This window comes from Sinohyriopsis cumingii, unplaced genomic scaffold, assembly GCF_028554795.1.
Source record: "Sinohyriopsis cumingii isolate HCF-2022 unplaced genomic scaffold, ASM2855479v2 utg003811l, whole genome shotgun sequence".
NCBI lineage: Eukaryota > Metazoa > Mollusca > Bivalvia > Unionida > Unionidae > Sinohyriopsis > Sinohyriopsis cumingii.
In genome coordinates, this window is record NW_028316599.1 from 4,593 (window position 1) to 30,148 (window position 25,556).

Sequence of the window (25,556 nt, forward strand, 5' to 3'; positions counted from 1 at the left end):
TAATCAGGATATTTTGTTTTATCTCGAACAAGGGTATATTTAATTGAGTTCGTCATCACTTCTTTTCTCACGTTGCTTTAAAGACTTTACTAAAACTTTGTTAGTCAAATAAGTGTTTGGTGAAGATGCGCAAGCAGGATTTACTTTTTCTTTCCTGTTAGTACCATTTTTGTAAGTCTTTGGTATTACTCGGCCGTGGTTCGAACCCACGACCTCCCGCTTCCGAGACGGACGCTCTAACCGCTAGGCCACCGGAGCGGTGAAGATGAAAAATTACATAGGCCCAAATATAGAAATACAGGTTTGAATAACATTCATAAGAGTAGATATACTTCCTACATGCGAAAGGGTTGTTTGAAAAGTGATATCGCAGATGTGATGATAAAATTGGTATAGACACTTAAATATTCCAGTATCACTATGACATATATAGAAAATATGTCGTATCATGCTGAATCTACCCTTTAGTCCGCTCGCAATCATCAAGGACATGCCGTAGTTCGTCAGTAGTTCTGATTTCAGCACACGATATCTTTATATTTGCATCTTTTGCTAATCCAGTAGCAGTCTAATAACGACGTGATTCAGATTTATAATTTACTACAGACATTTCTAAACTCCTCCAAAATTTCACATAACATTATTGTATCTTTCTTGATATAATAGTTTCCTCAAGTATTTTGATAGTTAAGTGATGAGTAAAACTTTTCTGCTATACCGGACATTTTTTCAAGATATTCCTATTTTACGCATGCAAGATGCGGACTTGCTTTCTAAGCCATGTGCACTGTGGCAGATGACATTTTGTCATTTCTGTTTATTTGACCAGCATGATTCCAAATATCACGATTGCTGACAGCTGCGCTCAGATAGTGAACAGAGAAACTGAATTTTTCGAATGTTCTTGGTGTATGTATTGATTGGTTGTTTTAGTTTTAAGATCACTATGGTCGAGGACTTTCAATGTATTCATTACTGATATTTATTAGGATTAAATTACTTTTCACAAATACATACAAATATTTTTTTAAATACGATTTTTCATATATCGAGAAAAAAGGTGCTTGCAGTAACAATCAGTTTGACGCACATGTACCGATAAAGTTAATACAAATCCATTTTTTGAATATCTTTTTAAAGATTAAAGTTATTTCTTGGCAAAAGCATTTGTTCAGAATAATTTTTACAAGTTTATTAGGAACAATTACGTTAAAATTTTAGAGTAATTGGTTGGTTTCACATCGTAATGCTTGTAGAGGGTCTATACCATTTTATTTCTTTCACAGAAAAAATATGGAGAAAACAAACATCGACTATAAACAACCATGATGATATTTGGACGTACTTAATAGTCTCAAACCGCTACCATGGCCTAGTGGTTAGAGCGTCCGCCTCGGATGAGGGAGGTCGTGAGTTCGATCCCCGGCCGAGTCATACCAAAGACTTACAAAAATGATACTAACAGCTGCCTCGCTTGGCGTTCAGCATTAAGAGGTTAGTGTTAGGACTGGTCGGCCTGGTTTCAGGACAATGTGACTGGGTGGGACATCATGCTACATACTAGACATCACTATAAACTGCCACACTGCAGACATCGTAGCGATATGACTGAATATTTTTTAAAGCTACATTAAAATTCCAAATCACACACAAACACACACACACACCTAATAGCCTCGCTCGGACATATTTGTGTGTGCCTCTGTGAGAGCTTCGCCGTAGGCGCGTATGGTAAAATGTCTCATCAATGTTTATTGCCGATAGAACGGTTTTCAGTCAAACTTTGTAGAAGTGAAAATACGAAAATATTTCGCCCAAATCCCCAGATTCTGATCCTAATTTTTACAATAATTTAAAGCAAAATAAAAAAGAAACTTTAAAGGATAGAAGTTAACATCACTTTTGATGAAGGTGGTATCTCCTTCAGGCAGTGAATAGGTCCATGTTTGGTTAAATTTACGCTGTCTAAGCATCTCAATAACTTAAACCTTAACTTATCGCATCAGTTTATGAAATGCCTTTTCCAGTTTGTAGGAAAGCCTCATTTGGATGTTAGGAAAGAAATCAGATTTCAAGGAATCTCGCGAGAACCTGGATGATAAAGGCTACCAATCCAACTGCGTAATCCAGAGTGTTAAATTAAGTATAGCTAAGACATTTCGTGTACTTTAAATTTACATGAAATGGTTTCTTTACTTATGTCAGTCTACTGAATTAGATATGCAACTTTAGAAGTATTATGTATAACTGGCTTTTGTCGTTGTCTACTGTACAATATTGCCTAATATTGATTTCGTCTAATTAATTTAATTTCTCCCCAACACCATGTTACAAGCTGTTAAATAGCACGGTTTGTCGTATTTTAACAATCCCACATAAATGTATTAACGAGAAACCAAAACATTGTATCGATAATGATCAACAGTGGTAAAGGAAATCGATACTGAAATATTTTTGCAGTTGTATAATTACATCATCGTATTACAACAACGAAGTAACCTCATTTGATGTATGCATTTCAAATATGGATCGCATAGTTGTTTTCACCGAGTAAGATTGCTGACGTCATGTTGACGGGCGGAAATGACGCAACACAGAATGCCAGAAAACAAAGAATCTTTAGCGCTTGATGTTTTGCCTTAGAAATTACAACTGGTGCAGATCCTTTTTTGTCGTCAGCGACTTCTGTAAATCAGTCATTTAAATTCCTACATGTATGGTGGCTGACAAGCCTCAGTTAAAATACGTCAGTCATTATTTATGAAAAGGAAAATAAAACGTAATAATTGATTATTTTTCTGCTTTAAAAAAATATTGATTCTTTCCAATTTTATGAAAAGTGATACTATTTTATGCAGAGGTGGATCTGTGGTTTTTGTGTCGTCCGTAGGAGGATACAACGTATCAGAGGTAAAGTCGATACAATAACATGTCTGATCTCACCGATATTTTAATTTTTCTTCTGGGAGAATTCTATCTTTCAGCTTCGATTGTTGTTGTAAAATATGGTGACTTTTTAGATATCAATAAAATTGTGATTCGTATAAATTTTGCAGGATTAATTTTTTTTTATTTCTTGCGTCTTCTTAAAGTTGTAAGTTCTTGCTACAGATGGGAAAAAAATTACAATCGTAATTAGGTGCAAGATATTTGTGTTTACTTAAGAAGTGCACCTCTCATAACTATTATATCGCAAAAGACTTACCTTTCTTGTTCTGGGTTACTTCCCTTTAATTGAATTTGGGTTTTGTTTCTTTTGGCGCGCGCGATACTTTAAGTTTGCATTGGTATTTTTTTTTCTTCAAATTAAAAATATTATGGTCGGATAGCCCTTATCTAGAAAAGATGCTCTTTTGAATTGGTCATAAGAATTTTATAGATCGAAGTCATCAGAGCCCCAATAGTAATTTTAGTCTTCTTACGGTAACGGAAGTTTCTAAGATATATTTTCTTCGAAAGTCTTAGGACTACTATGAACAAAAACATACTGTAACATGATCCGTATGATTCTGAATAAGCACCCCATTATTTATTATAGTTTTAAATAGTCTAGATTCATATCACTCAATATTCATTAAACATTCCCTCTCTTTGTTCTCTTTTTATTTTTATTTTTTTATTTTGTTCAGCTTGTTCATGTTCCTTTTGTTCCTCTTCTTCTGATTGTTTTCAATTCCGACTTGTAGAATATAGGAGTTTAATTTTTTAGCCCAGACTTTTTTTGTCACTTAACCCGATATATTTTGTTTGCATTATGAATACCAAATAAATAAATTTCTTTGATGACAGGTTTATTTATTAACAGTACTTTATTGAATTATTATTATTATTATTATTATTATTATTATTATTTATATCAAAATTGCTTACTAGAACATCTTTTCTGGTCATATATATATATATATATATATATATATATATATATATATATATATATATATATATAGAGAGAGAGAGAGAGAGAGAGAGAGAGAGAGAGAGAGATAATGAGTTAAAACCAATAATATCTATACATTTTAAATAATAATTTTATTAGGTAAATAATCATGTACATTTTTGTATATTCAACGTTTTCTTTCGTGTTTGTCTTGTTTGTAATTAACATTTACAAAGACTCAGAGTTAAAAGCACTTTGGCTACATAAAGAAACTAGCTTTTCTTGTCAGTTTTGTTACAGTTATATATGTACATACATACATCCATACGTATATATTTTACAGTTTATGGGTCCCTATGGCATCAGCAAGACAGCCCTTTTAGGGCTTACGAAAGCCCTTGTCCCACAGCTGGCTCAGAAAAGAATACGAGTTAATTGTATTGCTCCTGGATTAGTCAAAACGAGATTCAGTGAACAAGTGAGTATATGCAGAAATAGATGATGATGATGGTGACGACGATGACGACGACGATGGTGCTGGTGGTGGTGATGATGAGGGTACCTATAGTGGTGCCGATGATGATTTTTACTATTACTACTGAGAGTAGTAGTAGTAGTAGTAGTAGCAGTAGTAGTAGTAGTAATAGTCAGTAAGGAAAGTACTGGCACATATTTAAAATTTAAATAGTATGCACTTTTATTTCGTTTAGACAAATACAAATAAAGAAAGTTTTAGAAATTAGAATTCCATAAGTCTCACTTTTGTTTTGCTACACAGCTGTATGACACTAAGAAACTATTGTGCAACTTAATACTACAATAAATGCAGATGATAACATATCGTCTGCTATGTTTATAAATGATCATAAGTATAACAGTGTTCAAGTGTCCCTAAGGAAGGCCACGTGACATAGAGGTCACGCTTAAGAATACAGATCTAAGGGTTAGTAATCCGAATTACTATAATAATTGTCGATGATACAATGTCGTCTGCTATGCTTGTAGATGTACGTAAATATAAAATAGTATACATGTGTCACTCAGGAAGGCCCCGTGACATAGGGGTCAAGCAAAGGAATACATGTCTAAAAGTTAGTGATACGAATCTAGACCGGAGTGAATGATTCTATTCTAAATTATATTTTAAAAACCCACTTGAAAGTCACATATTTCCGTATTCATTAGAAAAATTTACACATGTGTATGATGTTTGATAATATACAATAATTGATTAGTATTTCCAGATGGTCAATGTCAACGTTATTCAGTAGTAATATAAAAGCAACAACTATGCTCAGGCCACGAGACATGAATTGGTGACATAAACTTTATTACTTAGAAAGTACAGCGGAGGAATACTCAGTTTTTTGCTTTAGTGAAACACATTTAAATTCTAGCATCTACGTGGATTGTTTAAAAGTCAATGGTTTTAAAGAACCTTTTAGAAAAGATAGAAACTCTCACGGAGGCGGTTTAATGATATATCTTGGTAGTAGAAGTAACCCGTGTAGGGTTTGCTACTACATTTCGTATCCTATATCTTGCCATTAAAATAACTAAATTTGCAGAAGTAGAAGATACAAGTAAATAAGTGTTATATTCCCATAGAAAAATGATATCTTTATAATTGTCACTGACGATATCAATTCAAGCTTCACAACTTTCTCAGAAATTAGTTGGAAAGAAGTTTGATCTGTATCCTACCCCCATTACTAATTTATGGGAGGGTAAGGTAATCTCAGTCCACATTAGTTCAGTGTCGTGACAGCCAAAGTTCAAATCGTTCAGACGTTTGCAAATTAGCCTGTCAGAAACATATATCCCTCAGTTGGTTTTGGTAACACGTCAGCTCATTTTATAGTTTCAATTGGAGTGAACTACTTCCACACTCGGTCTTCAGGGATTTGTTAAACATTTCCACTACATGTTTTCTTTTGGGGTGCTGGGGGGGGGGGGGCGGCTTGTGTGAGTTGAAAACTATTCATCAATGTTTTCATTTTTCAGCAAACAGGAGATCCTTATCTTTACTATTTCAAAGCTGTTTTTCTTGACCGAACTATCTTTTGAGGATGTCTCTCGTTAACGTTTCCTTAAAAATGTCTTCATTACTTTCTGTTCTCACTTTTGTTGCTCAACTATGTTTTGAGAAAACATCACCATAAAATGTACTTGTATCCACCGTTGTATTTTTCTTATGCTCGCATATCAGCTATTCCTGCTTTATCATTGGTGATCGAGGTGACTCGAAATAAATTTTATTGTGGAAACTCTTTCTCCTCATTGCTTGCGTGATGTGTATGTAGACTATTCAGTTAACAACTTGTTAAATTCAATAGATATAGTATTTTCATCTTTTTTTCTGTCCTGTTTCACTTGCTCTCACAATATATTTATATTGCACTATCATAATCGTTGTAAAGATGTCTTAAATGCTGCTCTTTGACGGTGATAAATTGTCTGTATTTGTTATCAACAAGGCAACAGCATGCAGTATATCCTTTTACTTAAACAATGTGCAATTGTTTCCGTTTTTGTAATGATAAGAGTATTTTAAGATTTATGTGAATGTCTTCCATTCCTATGGTCGAATGTCAACAAGTTTCTTCATGTACTAAGTTACCATTTATTGTTTGAATCGAAGTTTTGTTTACCATAATACTCTTTCTGTATTTGCAGAATCATTGTACACTGACCTTCAAATTGGTTTGTAAATTTTACTAGTTTAGGAGTATATATTTGACTTGTTTAGGAGTATATATGTAACTAGTTTAGAAGTATATGTTTTAGTAGATTAGGAGTATATATTCTACTAGTTTAGGAGTATATATTTTACTACTTTAGGAGTGTATATTTTACTACTTTATGAGTATATATTTTACTAGTTTTGGAGTATATATTTTACTAGTTTAGGAGTATATATTTTCCTAGTTTAGGAGTGTATCTTTTACTAGTATAGGAGTGTATCTTTTGCTAGTATAGGAGTGTATCTTTTACTAGTTTAGGGGTATATATTTTACATGTGTATGAGTGTATCTTTTACTAGTTTTGGAGCATATATTTTACTAGTATAGGAGTATATATTTTACTAGTTTAACAGTATATCTTTTACTAGCTTTGCTTAAGTTAAAATAGTCACCTAAACGTATAATCATCGAATTTGTATAACACGTCAAGAAACACGCCTTCGATTTACCCCTGTCAAGATGCTTCCTAAATGAACAATCCCTACAACATTATGCTATGTATATCTATCGTGTGTGCTTAACGTTTATCCGTGATTGTAGTCTGTACTTTAAGCTAATTGTTATTTGTAAAGAACATGTTGTCACAGATAACTTTTGTCCATGACTGAAGGATGTAAATATGATGTTGAAATAACTCATAGCTTTGTAAGTTCTGCATAATTTAGAAACAATTTGATGGAATTCTCCAATTTCCAATGAGAAATTATTCACCTCTTGGGAATTCAAGAACAATCTATTTATTACCGCTCAGGCCAGGTGAATACACACACAGACATACATACATATATATATATATATATATATATATATATATATATATATATATATATATATATATATATATATATATATATATATATATATATATATATATATATATATATATATATTACCAGACAGTTTCTGAGAGATTATATGAATATTGAACACGAAAGCAACAATGTCGGTATCAAGAGATAATTTTATTTATTATAAATCATTCCTGTTTCATGTAATTTTGGGGGAATTTATTATATGATTTTGCAGTTGTTTTCTGGTATAATTTCATAGGATTTATTTAATTCATTCATTGGAATTACTGAAGTGAGCATTGATTTGATTAACACATTATTTTAAAACTATTAAGAAATCTTTCAAAGATATTCTGGATTGGATCGTTGAGATACATGAAAGACATTCAAAACTATTAGAATTCAGTCGGGTAATTATTTACCTTTGGACTTGTAATTGGACTGTGTTTCTTAAATTTACACATCGTAATATATAAAAATAGAAAACTTGCCGATTGTCTTAAATTGATGGTTTCACTTCTTTCTGTTGCTTAGTTTAAAACCTAGTGTCCTTACAATTTGCATCTTGTTCATTTTTCAGTTTTGTTTACTAAGTTGATATTACCATAATGAAAGTATTTTATGATCTCATTTATTCGTAGTAGTAAAATAGCACAATTGTAGGATATAGCTAGGGAGTAGGAAATTGAGAGAAAGAAATAGTACTAAGTCAGAATTGAAGGTCATATCTTTGGACTTTGGTCGCCTATTACTGGTCACGTTGCTTTCATTGGATGACTGCACATGAAAGTTTTAACTATTTTCATATTAGGAGTAAATACATGTCATCCAAAATATAGACAGCTTCAGTTTTAAAATGTGCAAGTTACTGCCTTAACACAATGTGTTGATCAACTCGCCTACAAATGGTGACTTATTGGATATTCCCCAGATAAGATGCAATTAAGCTGTGTCGGCACTGGAAAGTGTTTTTCTACTACAGATGTGAAAAGGAAAATTTCTTGGCTTTTAATGCAATATGTTTAATGAAATAAAGTAGCAAATGAAATTGCAATGCTCCCATTTGATAAAGCCTGGTCTAAATTCACCAACACTGTATTCTTTTCCTACTGTTTTCGATTTCCTTTGTATAAATAATTTCTCTGTACAAACTATTGGTTTGGAAAAGACCAGTCTGCGAAGATAAACTTTAATAAGGAAAAATCGTTAAAATAAAACAGAAAGAAAGAAAAGACGTTAATATCGGTTTAGATATCTCATTCATTGATTTTCAAGTGAGATACTACATCTATAATAAGCCTTTATCCTCAAAGCTCAACAGAATGAATTTCACAATTTCCTTGTCAGACACGCTAGAGTTCATGTCGTAATCTTTTTAGAAACTACATGCACGCTTTTGAAATTCATTTGGTGGCGTTCACCAGTTTCGTATTTTGCATAATGTGTTTTAAAGAAAAAGAATTTCCCCGGGTTTTTGCATGGTTATACTGGCTATTTAATAAAGACCTTGTATATCTTAGGTATTGTTCAAAGAACCTTTAATTCCCTTTATTTTGGTAGATGATTGATGAGTGTAATATGGGTTATAGAGTATAAAAGTTTGGCCTTACTTCAAATGTGCATCTCTCAAAAACTGCTATCTCTGATTGGTCATTTTCACCTCCTGAACTTCGGTAGTATCTCGTAAAATAGAGCCGATAACCGTTTTAACTTTTTATATATTTGATAATTCATTCATTGTATTTTTAGAAGCTGGTATTGTCGAGTCTGGCAAAATTCATTTTTCCAATTTTAATAACTGTTAAACATAATGCACTTTTTGACTGATTTAGGTTGGGTTTTTTTAGCACAAGGGAGCAGTCATTTTAGTTAATTGTATGCTTAGGTCATTTACAATGAACACAAGTACAATATACAATGTAGTTTCAGTGACACTATATGAAAGTAACATAGAGGAATACAACAATTTTTCCTCTGTGCATGTTGCAAATGTAAACAACTTCACCATCCACCCACCACTCTCTCAGAACTCCATAATATCTGTAGAGCGCCCCCTTTGCCTAGTGAAACTATGAGAGCACATTTTGCCAAATGCTTACAGAAAAACCCAGAAAACCATAGGATAAGGTAACAACTTTTCAGACGAAATAGTGAGTTGACTTATATGTATGTTGGAAATATATTTTCGACCATATTGTTTGTCTCATGAAGGTGTATGGGCCATGCAAGCATACGCCAGCATGCGACGGTTAGCATTTTATCGACTAATCTTCCACTGCACTGGAATTGTCATGATAAGTGCTCGATAAAAAATCTGCAGACAATATATAGATCGAGACGACATTGTACCAACTTGCGAAATAGTCGAAATGCATAATTATTTGCCTCACGAAAATTCGATGTAACATAAACCGTGAATAAAATAATTATTAACATAAACGTGACTATAATGTCGGAGCAACCTTCTTTACATTGTCTACATCAGTATATATAAATATGTAACTTGCTGAGTTTTTATTCCATCAAATTGTGGAAATTAGCGTGTCTGATCTAATAGTAAAATTTAAATTCAAACGAGCAGTGGCTAGAAAATATATTATATAATCTTTTGTTGTTCTGTCGTTTGTGACCTGTACGTATATGGGTCAAAGATTTGTCTTTTATGGTTTCGACATATTTTATTTCTCTTTCAGTTATGGAAAAATTCAGATGCAGCTAGCATTGCATATACAATGAGTATTCCTTTGAAACGGTAGGAATAATTATGTATCAATACAAAATGAGATTGTTGAAAAATATGCAATGAGTTTTCCTTTGAAACGGTAGGAATAATTATGTATCAATACAAAATAAGATTGTTGAAAAATATGCAGTGAGTATTCCTTTGAAACGGTAGGAATAATTATGTATCAATACAAAATAAGATTGTTGAAAAATATGCAGTGAGTATTCCTTTGAAACGGTAGGAATAATTATGTATCAATACAAAATAAAATTGTTGAAAATATGCAATGAGTATTCCTTTGAAACGGTAGGAATAATTATGTATCAATACAAAATAAGATTGTTGAAAAATATGCAGTGAGTATTCTTTTGAAATGGTATGAATAATTATGTATAAATACAAAATACGATTGTTGAAAAATATGCTGTGAGTATTCCTTTGAAACGATAGGAATAATTATGTATCAATACAAAATAAGATTGTTGAAAATATAATATGCAATGAGTAGTCCTTTGAAACGGTAGGAATAATTATGTATCAATACAAAATAAGATTGTTGAAAACTATGCAATGAGTATTCCTTTGAAACGGTAGGAATAATTATGCATCAATACAAAATAAGATTGTTGAAAAATATGCAATGAGTATTCCTTTGAAACGGTAGGAATAATTATGTATCAATACAAAATAAGATTATTGAAAAATATAATATGCAATGAGTATTCCTTTGAAACGGTAGAAATAATTATGTATTAATACAAAATAGGATTGTTGAAAAATATGCAATGAGTATTCCTTTGAAACGGTAGGAATAATTATGTATCAATACGAAATAAGATTGTTGAAAAATATGCAATGAGTATTCCTTTGAAAAGGTAGGAATAATTATGAATCAATATAAAATAAGATTGTTGAAAAATATAATATACAATGAGTATTCCTTTGAAACGGTAGAAATAATTATGTATCAATACAAAATAGGATTGTGAAAAAATATGCAATGAGTATTCATTTGAAACGGTAGGAATAATTATGTATCAATACAAAATAAGATTGTTGAAAACTATGCAATGAATATTCCTTTGAAACGGTAGGAATAATTATGTATCAATACAAAATAAGATTGTTAAAAATATGCAGTGACTATTCCTTTGAAACGGTAGGAATAATTATGTATCAGTACAAAATAAGACTGTTGAAAACTATGCAATGAGTAGTCCTTTGAAATGGTAGGAATAATTACGTATCAGTACAAAATAAGATTGTTGAACAATATGCAATGGGTATTCCTTTGAAACGGTATGAATAATTATGTATCAATACAAAATAAGATTGTTGAACAATATGCTAAAATTAATATGTTATCATCCAGACATTTTAGTATTTAGACGAAGAGACAAGGTCTTCCATTTAGCTGTGTCGATCGTTTGCTTGTTGTTGTTTTTTTTTGGGGGGGTTGGGTCGGGGGGTCGGTTTTTTGTTTGTTTTTTTTTTATCTTTTGTTTTGTTTCTTGTTAATTCCATTTCATGGTTCTTTCGATACACACAAAAGATCGATAAATTGCAATCACAGATTCTGACGCTTTCTGAGAACGAAAGATTTGCGAAACAATGCATATACCTGGTAAAGAGTAACAACGACCTTGATTGGGTCTAATATTTGTTTAACCTATACTGCTTAAAGCCATTATTTTTAGAAATATAAATAGTCGTGCTTTCGAATATGAAGCGTTATTTTCTGCTTTACAAGTGCGACAAAAATGATCATTTAGCAGGCAGCAGCATAAATTAAATGCTAATACTAATTATGGGAAAATTGGTTGCTATGTAAATTAGATACTAATGCTAATTATGCGAAAAGTGTTTGCTATGGAAATTAAATACTAATATAATTATATGAAAGGTGATCGCTATATCAATTTAATACTTGTGTTTATTATGTGAAAGGTGATCGCTATATAAATTTAATACTTGTTATTATTATGTGAAAGGTGGTTGCTGTATAAATTAAATACTAATATTATTTTTGCTTAAAGTGATGATTATACAAACTAAATACTAATGTTTATTATGTGAACAGTGCTTGCTGGAATGGCGCAGGTGTGCCAAGGAAAACAAATATGATGATGATGATCCTGATTATGATCATAATCCCATGTTTAGATCAATAGCTTGATGGTTCTTTTGACGTCATGATCTTCTCGTGTTATTTCAATTGCAGACTGAGGCTAGAAGTTAGATTCAAAACAATGTTCAGTGGAGAAATTAATTTGAATGCACGCATATACAGTTAATATAAATATATATTTTTTATTTATAAATTTCTGGTAACTTGTAGTTTCATAACAGTTGTTTAATATAAGCGGGTGAATTATTTTATTTTTTATAACATTTCGTCCTACTTTTAGTTTCGCTGAGCCAGAAGGATGTGCTGGAATCGTCTCTTTTCTGGTATCAGACGATGCTTCATATATCACCGGAGAAACCGTAGTCATTGGAGGAGGAGTAAGCGCAAGGTTATAACAGAAAATCTGGGACACCAGAAGTTTAGTCTAGCCTTCATATATGGATTTAAAAAAAAATTTCTTTTTCGTCATTTCTGAAAAATCAGTCATCCAGATTATATACTATAATTTACGCTGCTTAGGAAAAGAAATGTATGCTATTATTAGATGTACGTTATAAGTATACCAAGCTTTTGTTAACATACATAAATAATTGATGGACAGACTTTGCGAATGATGTTCAGTACTAACTGTACACTGATCATTTGATTAAAACTCCAATTATTTACGTTGCGTTATGGGTTATCTTGCTACATATTGGTGAATAGTGTAGAAAATTAAGCACGGACCAGTTTTAGACTGCGTCCAATAGATTGCATGACATGATAGTACATGCTTAGGCAATGTTGACGGTTAAGTCTAACTATGATTTATATTTATTAAAGTAACAAATCTGAAAGAAGAAAAATAACGAGAAATTTACGATTTGTTAAATTCAGAGGAAACTAGAATCAACAGGTGTTTCCGAATTTTCCCTCGAGGTTATGAATTTGGCGGACTAGCACTATGCAGTAGCGTGTGTGTGTGTGTGTGTGTGTGTGTGTGTGTGTTTTCAATAATTCTCTGGGATTAAATGTAACACGTTATGTTAGACAATAGGTATGTCATTACGAGTTGTCAAATGGAAAGTGATTGATATCGCGTAAGAATCTGTCGAGTCCTTCTGATCGCAGAATATTAAAATGAGGGATATTTAAAAATTCTAAATACAAGTGTGCTGTACAACAAAGTTCTTTATTAATGAATAGTACTTCAGTACATCACTTTAAGGAACTCCCCTGTACACCTCTACACGCTTTCTCGGACTGATTATCCAATTTTAGATAGCCATTTCGTATTCATATCTGGGCATTCATACAATGTAAAACAGTGCTTTCAACCACCTGGCAGCTTTTAAATCGTAAGTCCCTCAGTGAATCGTTGATTGCAGGGTACAGCCAAGCTCACATGGAGCAAAATCAGTGTTATATGGAGGTTGTGGAAAAGTTTGGATGTTGTACTCCTGTAGAAAGTATGTCAAGATAGCGGATTTATACGTCGGTGCATTAATATGGAGTACCGGTAAATGGATAACAGCGCGAACGTGTGGTTCTATAGTGCTCCAAAATGGCAACAGGACGACCGGGCATTTTGCATTTAAAAGTAAAACTCTCCTTACAGTTTGACGACGTCGAGCGATGTATAGTCTCTGCTCGTTTTATTGTTTTCTCTTCAGTCCGGTTCAGAAGGAAAATTCATGTTTCGTCACATATATCTCAGTCAAATGTATCTGGTCACCCTTCTCATATATTGTGTATAACTGTTTGACGATTTTAATTGAGTCTGTTTTTAATTAGCACCCCCTCCTCCAAAAAATTCTGGGATCCATCATTCACAAACATATGTAAGCCTCATATAATTTTTCAGTATATTACAAACAGCTGATGAATTAATGCCCGTGATAACAGAAATAGATTCCATTATGTATCGTGTATCTTCATCAAAGGCCGTTTTGACGGCAGCCACTCCCTGTTAACCAATAGCAGACAACGTCATTCCTGAACGAGGGTCACTTTCCATGTTTTAAGTACACTGGACAACAAATTTTTACAAAAGTCATGTTACTGAAATAAAATTAGTCAATTCTTATCAATTTTTATGTGCTGAACACGAATATGACAGTCAAATTGCAAAATTGGCTCTAGTTTTTTTGTAATCTGCAAGAAATTAATGTTTACATAACGAAATGCATTCCAATAGTAAAAGGTCAACTGTAATAGCCTACCTATAAAAAATCAAGTCATTGACTACATCTTAGATTTCTTCGCCTGTCTCTTGTACAGCTGTTCGGGAGCATCTCTGAGGAGTGTCCAGCAGTAGTCAGCCAGCATTGTAGTGGACCATTTTCCCTGGTATCTTTGTTCCATTGTTGCGATATCTTGATGAAAACGTTCGCCGTGTTCATCACTAACAATACCACAGTTGCTAGGAAAGAAATCCAAATGGGAATGAAGGAAGTGAATCTTTAGAGACATATTGCAGCCAAGTTTCTTATACTTCATCAACATGTCTTCTACTAGTTCCTTATAGTTTTCTGCCCTAACATTTCCGAGGAAGTTTGTAGAAACTAGGCGAAAAGCATTCCATGCTTGTTTCGCGTCACCTTCCAGCAAGTTGTTGAACCGGTCATCTTTGAAAAGCTCTCGAATCTGAGGACCCACAAAAACTCCCTCTTTAATCTTTGCTTCGCTGAGTCGAGGGAATTTTTCATGCAGGTATCGGAATGCTGGCAAAGTCCGGTCAATGGCTTTCACGAAGTTCTTCATCAAACCTAGTTTGATGTGAAGGGGTGGTAGCAAGATTTTCTGAGCCTCAACCAGAGCTGGGTGTTGGATATTCTTCTCTCCAATGGCTACATTCTGCCTGTGAGTCCATTCCTTCCTCATGTAGTGCATTTTCCTTGCTCGGCTATCCCACTCGCATAAGAAACACATGTATTTTGTATATCCTTGCTGCAGTCCCATTAAAAGGGCAACTACCTTCAAATCACCACAGAGGTGCCAGCTGTACTTGTTATACTCAATGGAATTCAGTAGCTGCCTTAAGTTATCGTATGTCTCTTTCATGTGGACAGCATACGCTACTGGAATAGATGGAAGAATGTTTCCATTGTGCAAAAGCACAGCCTTGAGACTCAGTTTCGAAGAGTCCACAAATAGTCTCCATTCTTGTGGGTCATGAGTGATTTTTGAAGCATTCATGAGGCCCTCAATATCGGAACAGAATATCAGATTACTTTCCTTTCTGAAGAAAGGCTCCAATTGCTGGTGGCGCTTTCGATATGCAGTAATTGTGACATCTTCTTCTAGAAGATTCCATTGTTGGAGTCTTGATCCTAGCAATTCTGCCTTGTTCTTTGATAAGTCCAAATCACGAATCAGGTCATTTAGTTCTTCCTGTGTTATTCTGTGTGGGGTTGATGATGCACCACAGTGAAAATCTGGATCACTGCATGCTGATGGACCAGGAGAAGAACAGGTCGACTCACCTTTGTCTTCGTCAGATGAATCAAGAGAATATTCTGCTGGAGGTTCTGGAATAGGAAGTCCCTCACCATGTGGAACTGGTCTCAATGCAGACGGAATGTTTGGGTAGACTATTCTCGACTTCTTTCGCTTCGTTATTCCGCCGGAAAGAGGAGGAACCAAGCAGAAGTAACAGTCATTTGGGTGGTTGTTTGGCTCTCTCCACACCATTGGGACTGCAAACGGCATTGATGACCTTTTGCAATTCAACCACTGTGAAAGCTGTGTTGTACATGTAGCACAGCATATATGCGGAGCCCAAGGCTTGTCTTGGTCACCAACCTTGCATCCGAAGTAAAGATGATATGCCTTCTTCACTTGAGAATTGATACTTTTCTTCTGGTTGGCAAATGTCACTTCCCCACAAACATAGCAAAAATTGTCCGCGGTATTAACACACTTTCGAGGCATTACTGTTCTTTATTGTACGTAAATGGATAAAATAATAAGTTTTATGTAACAGTAGCTTGAACTGTCTCGCACAACGTCTAAAATATTTTAAATGCTGAACCTATCTGATTGGGCTTTATATAGTACACTGCTTACGTCAGCTTCAGCAGCCGCCTGGCATTAGTATAATAGGCCTACACATGTATAGTACACTGCTGACGTCAACTTACTTCAGCAGCCGCATGGCATTAGTATTGCATTGCATCAGAAAATGATGCAATCAACTGTGGATGATGTGAGCATGATGGTATTATGCAATGTTACATCATTATTCCGGATGTTGCTGCAGTCCTACTGGAGAAATTTACACAGTGAAACATAGAAAATGAGGTATATGAATATCTTCAAAACGAGAGCCAATACAAATTTTTCACGGTTATATTCGTGTTCGGCACACCAAAATACTACAGATTAGGGCCTTTTCAAGTCAGTAATGATTTCACTGTTGACCAGTGGTATCTTTACAACGATGAAACCACCTAAAAAGTGTGGAATATAACAGAGAATTATATCCCTTAATTGTATACGTTAACTCTGACACAAATCATTGAATAACCCTTAATTGTATACGTTAACTCTAACACAAATCATTGAATAACCTAAGATCGCCCTGATTTTACATTATGCTTTTTGCTCAGCAGCAGAATTGTTCTTCTCCTACATTTTTACGTCATTATCATTTACATGTGTTACATGACTTGCAAATTATCTACGGGTGCCTGGCGCTTGAGAGTCGTTTATAGACCGTTATTTTGTCTATCAATCTGCGTTAAATTTATTTACAAGTTCAAAGAAACAATGAAATCATAACAAAATATTCAGAACTTAATCCCATACGAGTAATTTCCACCGACTCGGAACAGAACATTGTGTTGTTATGAAATATAAATAAATAAATTCCTATGCTCATGGGAACTAGACATAAACAAGTCAAAGCTAGGAAAAAGAAATAAACAAGTCAAAGCTATGCGCATGGGAACTAGACATAAACAAGTCAAAGCTAGGAAAAAGAAATAAACAAGTCAAAGCTATGCTCATAGGAACTAGACATAAATCAGCTTCGTGAAGTCATCAGTATCAAATGCATGTTGAGGTCACTTTTGCGTACAAACCTTATCAAAATACAATACTTGTGTAATGTGGCATGATATGTGATGAATATTAGTCAATGAGCTGCCATGAAATTGCGAAGAGATTCACTGCTTTCATCACAAAATTTCTTCATTGAGCATCCATGCCCTGTATTAGTTTAAAATAGTCGTTTTTAAGAACGAATAAAAAATAATAATAAATATCCATCCATCCAACCGGCCAAACATCAAACCCGTAGTAGTTACATCCATCAATATATTTTACGTTTGCCTTTGAATACATTTTCCCATCGTCCATCCATCCCTCCATTCATCCACCTAAGCAATCACAAATTTACCAGCCTTCTTACCCACCTACCTCTCTACCTACCTACCTCACTACCTACCTACCTACCTACCTATATACATATATACATACATGACGTTTAATAAGTTAGCAGTGAACAAAGATATTGTATCACTTAAGAGGGATATATCAAGTACGCTGTCTGGAAACTAAACACTTCCTGTTTGGACACTTCACACTTCCTGTTTGTATTTGCCGGCTTATTCACATCATGTACATGATCAACAGATAACCAATGATTAATATACCTTTCACATCAGCTTTGAAGGTATACATGGCCTTTTTTGTAATTTTAAATCATTAATTTTTATTTTTTGATCTTGCATTGTTACTTTATGAGAGCATTAAGATTTAGCTTGAAAATGTAATTTATGCATTATTATTTACAATAGAAAGAGAGAATGGTCCTGTTGGTTACCCACACAAAACTGGGACATTCGGAGAGTGCAAAGCTTCTCCCGGATGCGGGTTGCATAAAACTGTCTTTTATTCTTGCTTCATTTAATGTTGCTGTTGTAGGGTTTAACGTTTCATTTAATGTAAGTATCTGGGTACGCAGCATGATACCACAATAAAACAAATATATGATCATTCTCGTTTAAATATCTAGACCATTACTAGAAACATATAGCAGTGGTAATCATTTACCTTTTAACAATCACTTAGAAAGTGTGTGTGCGTGTGTGTGTATATATATATACATATATAGTTTGTAAGTTAGGTTTTCATTTTTTATATATATTTTACTATATGCTGTTGATAATATGACATTTTATGCTGGACTTGACCTTATCCAAAATCAAGTTCATTTTCCACCTGACCTGAATTATTGATTTTGGTTTCAATGTACACATGTTTATCTCAATCTGAGGCTCGAACTTCGGAAATTCCCTATGAATTACCGGGTCTACCAATTGTTTACTACATATATTTTATTATAATTATAATAACAGACTTTTAATTGTAACTAAGATTTTATTTTGTAAACACTATGAACCTTCCAGAAGGTTATTTTCAATTAGGTAATGAGTCTTTTTTATAGAAAATGTTAATTGTGACCTGAGGTCAGGTAGAAGACTAAATAATCCTGTTGCTGAAAAATTAATCATTCGTACTTTAAGATATTGGCAGAATAAACTGTATTATGCTCTATCATTTGGGATGGAATGTATTTCTTCAGATTATTAAATTTAAATGAATCTTGTCTGTAAATGCAAAGTGCTCTTTCAAAATACCATTCTTGGAAATCGAGACTTGCATTTTTAGTGAAATTTCAAATAAGGATTTAATTTTTGGCTTGAATTATTGTGATCCGACAAAGGACTATTAATACATCGGCATTATACGGATTACATGCGCATGAACAAATTCAGCGTTGTATTTCACTAACGTTTATTCATAATTTTAATTATTATGACTTTTGTCTGTAATTCCTGGATTATTTGGGATTTAATTCGCAATACCATACGTTTTTTTTTTTACATTTTCACTTTGTATTCTAGGGAAGTAACTTATTTATTAAATTTTACAAGGCTTATTGCTTGATGCTCTTTTCTATTAACTTAAGATCATAGAGTCGTTATACGCACACACGCGCGCGCGCGCTCACGCGCGACTCTATCCCTACAGGAGATAATTAAAATTCAAAGTTGAAAATCACTATTTCAGGACCTTTTTCAAGTGTGTTGGAAAATCACTAAACTTTCCTGACCACTCAGACTATGAGAACAAATAGTAAATAGCCCATCTGCTAATAGCAGACAGAGGGAGTGATTATGTGCAAAGAACAATACCTTTTTTTTCACAGAATATAAATAGTAGTGAAGCACTACATTATACTGAGTTTTCAGAGAGGTAATATTGACGTTTCACGAGTTTAACATGAAGTGACAATGCCATTATCAAAAGATAATGTGTATTTGTTGATAAATTTAGATGGGATATAAGTGTGGTCATAACACCATACAAAATGATACATTGCAATTCTTTAAAAAAAAAAAAAAGAGCCGATTTACGTATGACACATAATGACGATGCGAACCAGATAATTATCATCAACCTTGAAATCAACATGGTAAAAAACGGTAAGGCACGAGGAATAAATAATATACGTATTTTATATGAGTAAATAAACAAATCTGTCCTCGAATAAAATAAAGTGCCTGTTATAGGCGATCGTTCTATCGGCTGGTTAATAAAACGTAAAGAGAAAGTATCAGGCATAAGCTGAATGTTGGTATAGCGTTTTAAATGCGCAAGGTTTGTGACGTTGCAAAGCACGACGATGACCAATAATTAGGACAGCTTTACTACCATCCTGAATGCCCAGTTCCTTGCACAAATATCAATTAATCGTGGGAAAAGATTAAACAGGACAAAACAAGGACAAAATAAACTGAATTGAACTGTTGAACCAAACAATCTACATATATATTACACAAGCAAGCGAGTAAAGAAATTGACATGCAAAAGTATGTATGCTTGGTACCTGAATGAACAGTTCACGGCACATAATACTGATATGCAAGCATAAGAAAAATAGAAAGAAATATATAGCTACATTCGAAGAATAACAAATATTTTGTTCGACATACTCGAGCTGAAATAGTGAAAACTAAAATGGAATATAACATACAGAATGTCTTGAGAGAAATTTTCAAAAGAAGGAAGCCTCAATGATATAGTATTTGTGAGGACCCTTATTTATAATTTATTACCCAATTCTCATTACTTTCTATGCATAGGTTTTCATATTGTAATTGCATTATTGATGATGCATTCTTAAGAATCATAGGACTCACAGCAAAGGAACAGGTTTATGTGAACAGGAGAGAGGTTTTCACTTCTTGAATGTGCATGTATTTTAAAACAATTATCTGGTTATGTTATTTGTTTTATACTAGTTTTCAATGTTATCAATGATGAGAAATCTAAATAATGGTGCAAGAGATTCACCAGTCTCCTAAGAAACTTTAATCATTTAGCTGATGCTAACGGTTGTTTAAAATCTTTATACTGTATCTCCTCCTGATAAGGTAACTCCCATTTCTCACCTTGTTTTATCGACCACTAACCTGTCTGAACTTGCATACCTATATCATCATTTTTACATAAAGTACTTTTTCAAAGAAATAATTAAAAATCATCACCATCCTCGGCAATGTTGATATTATTTAATAGCGAAGTAATGGACAAAACACTTTTGGTAAAAAATTGGGATTTATAAAAATATCAATAATGCCTTTTCTAAAGAAATTGAAGAGTTTAAGCAGAAATTAGGAATAGCTATTCCAAGTGGAAAATAGAAAGAGATATCCGGTAAATGTGTAACTGAAAAGAGTTTAATAAGACAAGACAAGAAAATACAACAAGAAGAATTATGATTTTTTTTTATCAATTCTGGAGCTGCTAAAATTTTGTCATTGCCAGATGTATATTGTAACATCACTTTTAAAACAAATTCTTTCAATTATTAATTGATGCAGTTTACTGTAAGTAGATTACATGACCTCAAATTGGCTTACATACACGACTGGATTGATTTTTATTCATGTCGCATTGAGAGTAAGTGTGATGACATTCAAATATCTTATTGTTTCAAAGAAACACCTCTGGGAAATTTTAAAAGGACTATAAGGAACACATAGAACAAATACGGAGGGCACAAAACGGAATAGTAAATAAATAGCATTAGTTATTTTTTAGTGGATCCATTTATATCTCAAACAACACTTGTTTTACAAACGAACTTGTTATAGTGGGAATCTTGGTCTATTACGCGGTGAAATTGATGGTGATGAAAGACGGACAGTGCATTGCTATTCAAGCTCTCCTCATCGACGAAATAAGTCATCTTCAATTATCAACATTTGAATATGAGTTTTCTTTCATCATTACAAGGCAAATGATTCCATACACATGCATACATACATACATAAGTACATACATACATACATACATACACACACACACATATATACTTACATACACACACATACATACATACACACACATACATACATACATACATACATACGTACATACATACATATAAATATATACATACATACACACACATACATACATACATACATGCATACATACATACACACACACATACATATATACATACACACACACATACATACATGTATACATACATACATAGATACATACAGACACGCACATACATACATACATACATACATACATACATACCCAACGACAATAACTAAAAGGAGAAGCATGTTTATAATACAGCATTAAGAAAGAAAATAAATTGTAAAAAAGCCAAAGTAAAAAGAAATTCAAACGATCTTTCTAGAAGAAGGGAAAATTAAAAGAAGAACACACCTCAGGACAACTCACTTGTCAGGCTGACAATAGCCATTGTATAGGACGCATAAGTTCTGATTTTATTGATATTTTATATACAAATGGAACATTATCTTTCAATCAACGGACTCTATGAGGAAAAATATTATTTTACCAATCTAATTGACAAAATACATCGACAACTATCTATACGGTTGCAAAGAACAAGTTTTGTTGTTGGATATGACAATATTTTCGATGAACTAAACAACAATATATTTTGTTGCATTAGTGACAAGATTGTAACGTGCTGTTTTCACCACTGACGGTTTTAATAACATAGATATGTTCATGAAAAAGGCAAATGGTGACAACGTAAGAAGTAGAGATGATAAATGTCTAGAACACAATTCAAAACTTAAAGTTACTCTGAGTAGAAATTACACAGTGAACTTAACGAACTACGCCTCAGAATTAGTAGGATTCAATAACCAGATATATATATATATATAAAGAGAGAGAGACAGACAGACAGACAGACAGAGAGGTATTTGCTGAATCGGGTAGCGTTTGAGGATTTCTGAAACCTAAAAATGTATGCATTTACCTCGACCAAATCAATAACACAATAAATAACTCATATGATTATTATTTGTTTACTAGAGTCTGTATCAATTAAAAAGTTTCACTTCAATTTTCTTTAAACAGTGTTACAAGAAATTACAGGGTGATAAAATTAACATTTTGAATATCAGCATAAAAGAGATGTAAAGTTATATTTTAGGCTATACTGTAACATTACATTTCTTAACGTAGGATAAAAGACAAAAGTAACATTTAGACCCCACTAAAGATTATTCTGCAATTGTTGTTTTCCTTTAAGCATTGAGCAAGAATCAGGCGAAAGATGTTACACTACGTCGAATAATTAACACTGACCTAACCTCAAAAGAACAAACAACGTATAATCAAGTGATCATCATTACAAACATTAGATGCAGCTAACAGCAATTTCGCATACAAAGTAGCTCATAATCAAATACATAGGATGTTGGAAGAAAATAATTTGAAATAGCCTGGCATGTAAAGGAGTAAAGCAACAATACATTATCAGCTATTGAACACAGTGAAAATTAAATAGTAAATTAGATATCTAACAGACTGATGCATATGAACCGTTCAGACATATGTTCATTACTTTATCTACGCAATGCAAGACATTCAAAGAGTAAAGGAAATAGCAAATGTGATACCCAATATTCAACAAAATATCTACATTTTAATGGAATGAAATGATCAATGAGATATATGCGAAGTAGAAAAACACTGGAAGACTACAATACTCTGCAATCACAGCTGCAAAGGTTACAGAGAGACTAAAGTAATGAAATACGCAACAACAGCAACAACAACAAAAAACAACAAAGCAAAACAAAATAAACCAAACAAGAGAACAAGAAAACCCACAAACAAATGCACAAGTTGCAGAAAAGGAATGATTTAACAGATATTGCTCAAAAGGTAGGGTATGTCCGAAAATAAATAATCCAAGCACGATGGGATCTATGAAAACTACATTATCATTTAACTATTACAGACTGAAGTCAGAAGATGACAACAAAAGGAGGTTAAATTCATCGAATTTGACAACAAATCACATGATGAGGTTGAACAATCAAGAACAGATGCAACAGAATATGTTCATCAAGTGATTGATAACATCGGTGATATAGAAAAATCGACAAATTGGAGACAGATACATTCAAAACTGAAATCGATCAGAAGACATGCTCGTCCAATAGTAACACTAATGTAGTTAGAACTGAAGCAGATCAGAAGACACCGTCGTTAAGTAGTATAACTGATGTAGTTTAAAATGAAGTCTAACAGAATACACTCTCGTTAAGTGATATTGCTGATGTAGTTGAAACTGAAGTCAGTCAGAAGACACCCTCGTTAAGTGGTATTGCTGATGTAGTTTTCCCTGAAGTATACCAGAAGACACCCTCGTTAAGTGGTATTGCTGATGTAGTTGAAAATGAAGTCAATCAGGAGGCAACCTCGTTAAGTGGTAGCAATTATGTAGTTAAAACTGAAGTAAACGAAAACAGAATTTAAACCTGAACTGAACACAGAAATGGGTTAACAAAGTCGTTGTTAGAATGAATGACTTAAAAACGGAAAGCGATTATAACAAAATGGCGTTTCTTGGGGAACTAAGCTAATACTTCGGTATATATTGCTTTGCGATTTTCGCGATAATAAAGGGTACTCGGACAGCACACCGTAGCCAAATTTTATAATTTAGACTGTCATTTATTAGGCCAAAGCATTTGGTTAAAGAGGGGCAAAGTTGTCTTTCAGGAAGCATCAGGAATTTCAAAACTGATCATGGAAGGAATCATGATAAAAGAGACACGTGAGCGAGGAAGAACCCATTGGGTACGAAAACCTCTTTACCTCTCTCTCGTCACAAACCAGATAATAAATAACATTTTTTTCTAATTCAAGGTATTGAATGCAAGAATGTTCCTCTTGATAAAGTTTCGTAAATTGAGTTTACAGAATGCATCCATGTAGTCTGTCTCAGTAATCCAATTCTATAATGCGATTCTTCTTGTAACAGGCAAGAAGTTCTCTTAATCAGCAGTAGAATATTAAAAAAGTCTCTTTGAACGATGTCCTTACCTAAATGTCATGACTTAAAATTCCTCATATTAAACAGCTATTAAGTTTGAAATTTTAATCTTTGCGTTGCCTTATCCATCATTTTCTGCATTTACCCTGAAGTAGGTGTTGAATGAATGAGACAGGTTGTGCACATTTTTGTAAGCAACGTTTGACCTAAGTTTAGCACAGCATATAGATTAAAATCACTATCACCTCAGCATTCAACCATAACTCTTCGTCACATGATTATTTGTACCCCGGTTAGTTGGAATCTAAAGCATCTCTGTCCAAAACATGTGTCTTATGGTCGTGTGTAGGATCGATTGATTTTATTTCCTGGTACGTTTAGTTATATGTATTGCTATTATCAATTCTAAAAGTATGGTCATAAGCGTCCTCTATTACAGTATGTCTATTAACAGTGCTAACAGTATGGTCATAAGGGTCCTCTATTACAGCGTGGCTATTAACAGTGCTAACAGTATGGTCATGATCGTCCTCTGTTTCAGTATGGCTATTAACAGTGCTAACAGTATGGTCATAAGCGTCCTCTATTACAGTATGTCTATTAATAGTGCTAAAAGTATGGTCATGATCGTCCTCTATTATAGTATGGCTATTAACAGTGCTAACAGTATGGTCATAAGCGTCCTCTATTACAGTATGGCTGTTATATAAGCGTCCTCAATTACAGCATGTATTGTCTGTAGGTCCGTTGAATCATACGCACTTTCCTCGTTTGAATCTGCACACTGAACATTACAGTAATTAGAGTCGTTTCGAAATGCCAGAATGGGTATTTTCTCTGTGACCTTTGTCCTATTTCCTTTATCTAGTGCTGCATATATAGTATCTGTTGACACACAATTTGAGGTTAATGAAGGTAAACTGATCGCTGCAATACCCTCGTGACTATTTT

At 33.4% G+C, this 25,556-nt stretch overlaps 1 protein-coding gene across 1 annotated transcript; it reads left to right on the forward strand.

The window, feature by feature from the left end:
• Window positions 1–2,862: 2,862 nt before the first annotated feature.
• Window positions 2,863–13,007, forward strand: LOC149769405 (dehydrogenase/reductase SDR family member 4-like). Its single transcript, XM_089949902.1, has 3 exons — window positions 2,863–2,910; window positions 4,221–4,355; window positions 12,541–13,007. The coding sequence occupies exons 2-3, from the start codon at window positions 4,224–4,226 to the stop codon at window positions 12,658–12,660; spliced, it is 252 nt and encodes an 83-aa protein (XP_089806028.1). The 5' UTR covers window positions 2,863–2,910; window positions 4,221–4,223; the 3' UTR covers window positions 12,661–13,007.
• The last annotated feature ends 12,549 nt before the right edge of the window (window positions 13,008–25,556 follow it).

Coding starts and splice junctions, on each gene's coding strand:
- LOC149769405 (XM_089949902.1), top strand. CDS start 4,224: ATGGGTCCCTATGGCATCAGCAAGACAGCCCTTTTAGGGCTTACGAAA. Junction 4,356..12,540: donor AAACGAGATTCAGTGAACAA/GTGAGTATATGC, acceptor TTTCGTCCTACT/TTTAGTTTCGCTGAGCCAGA.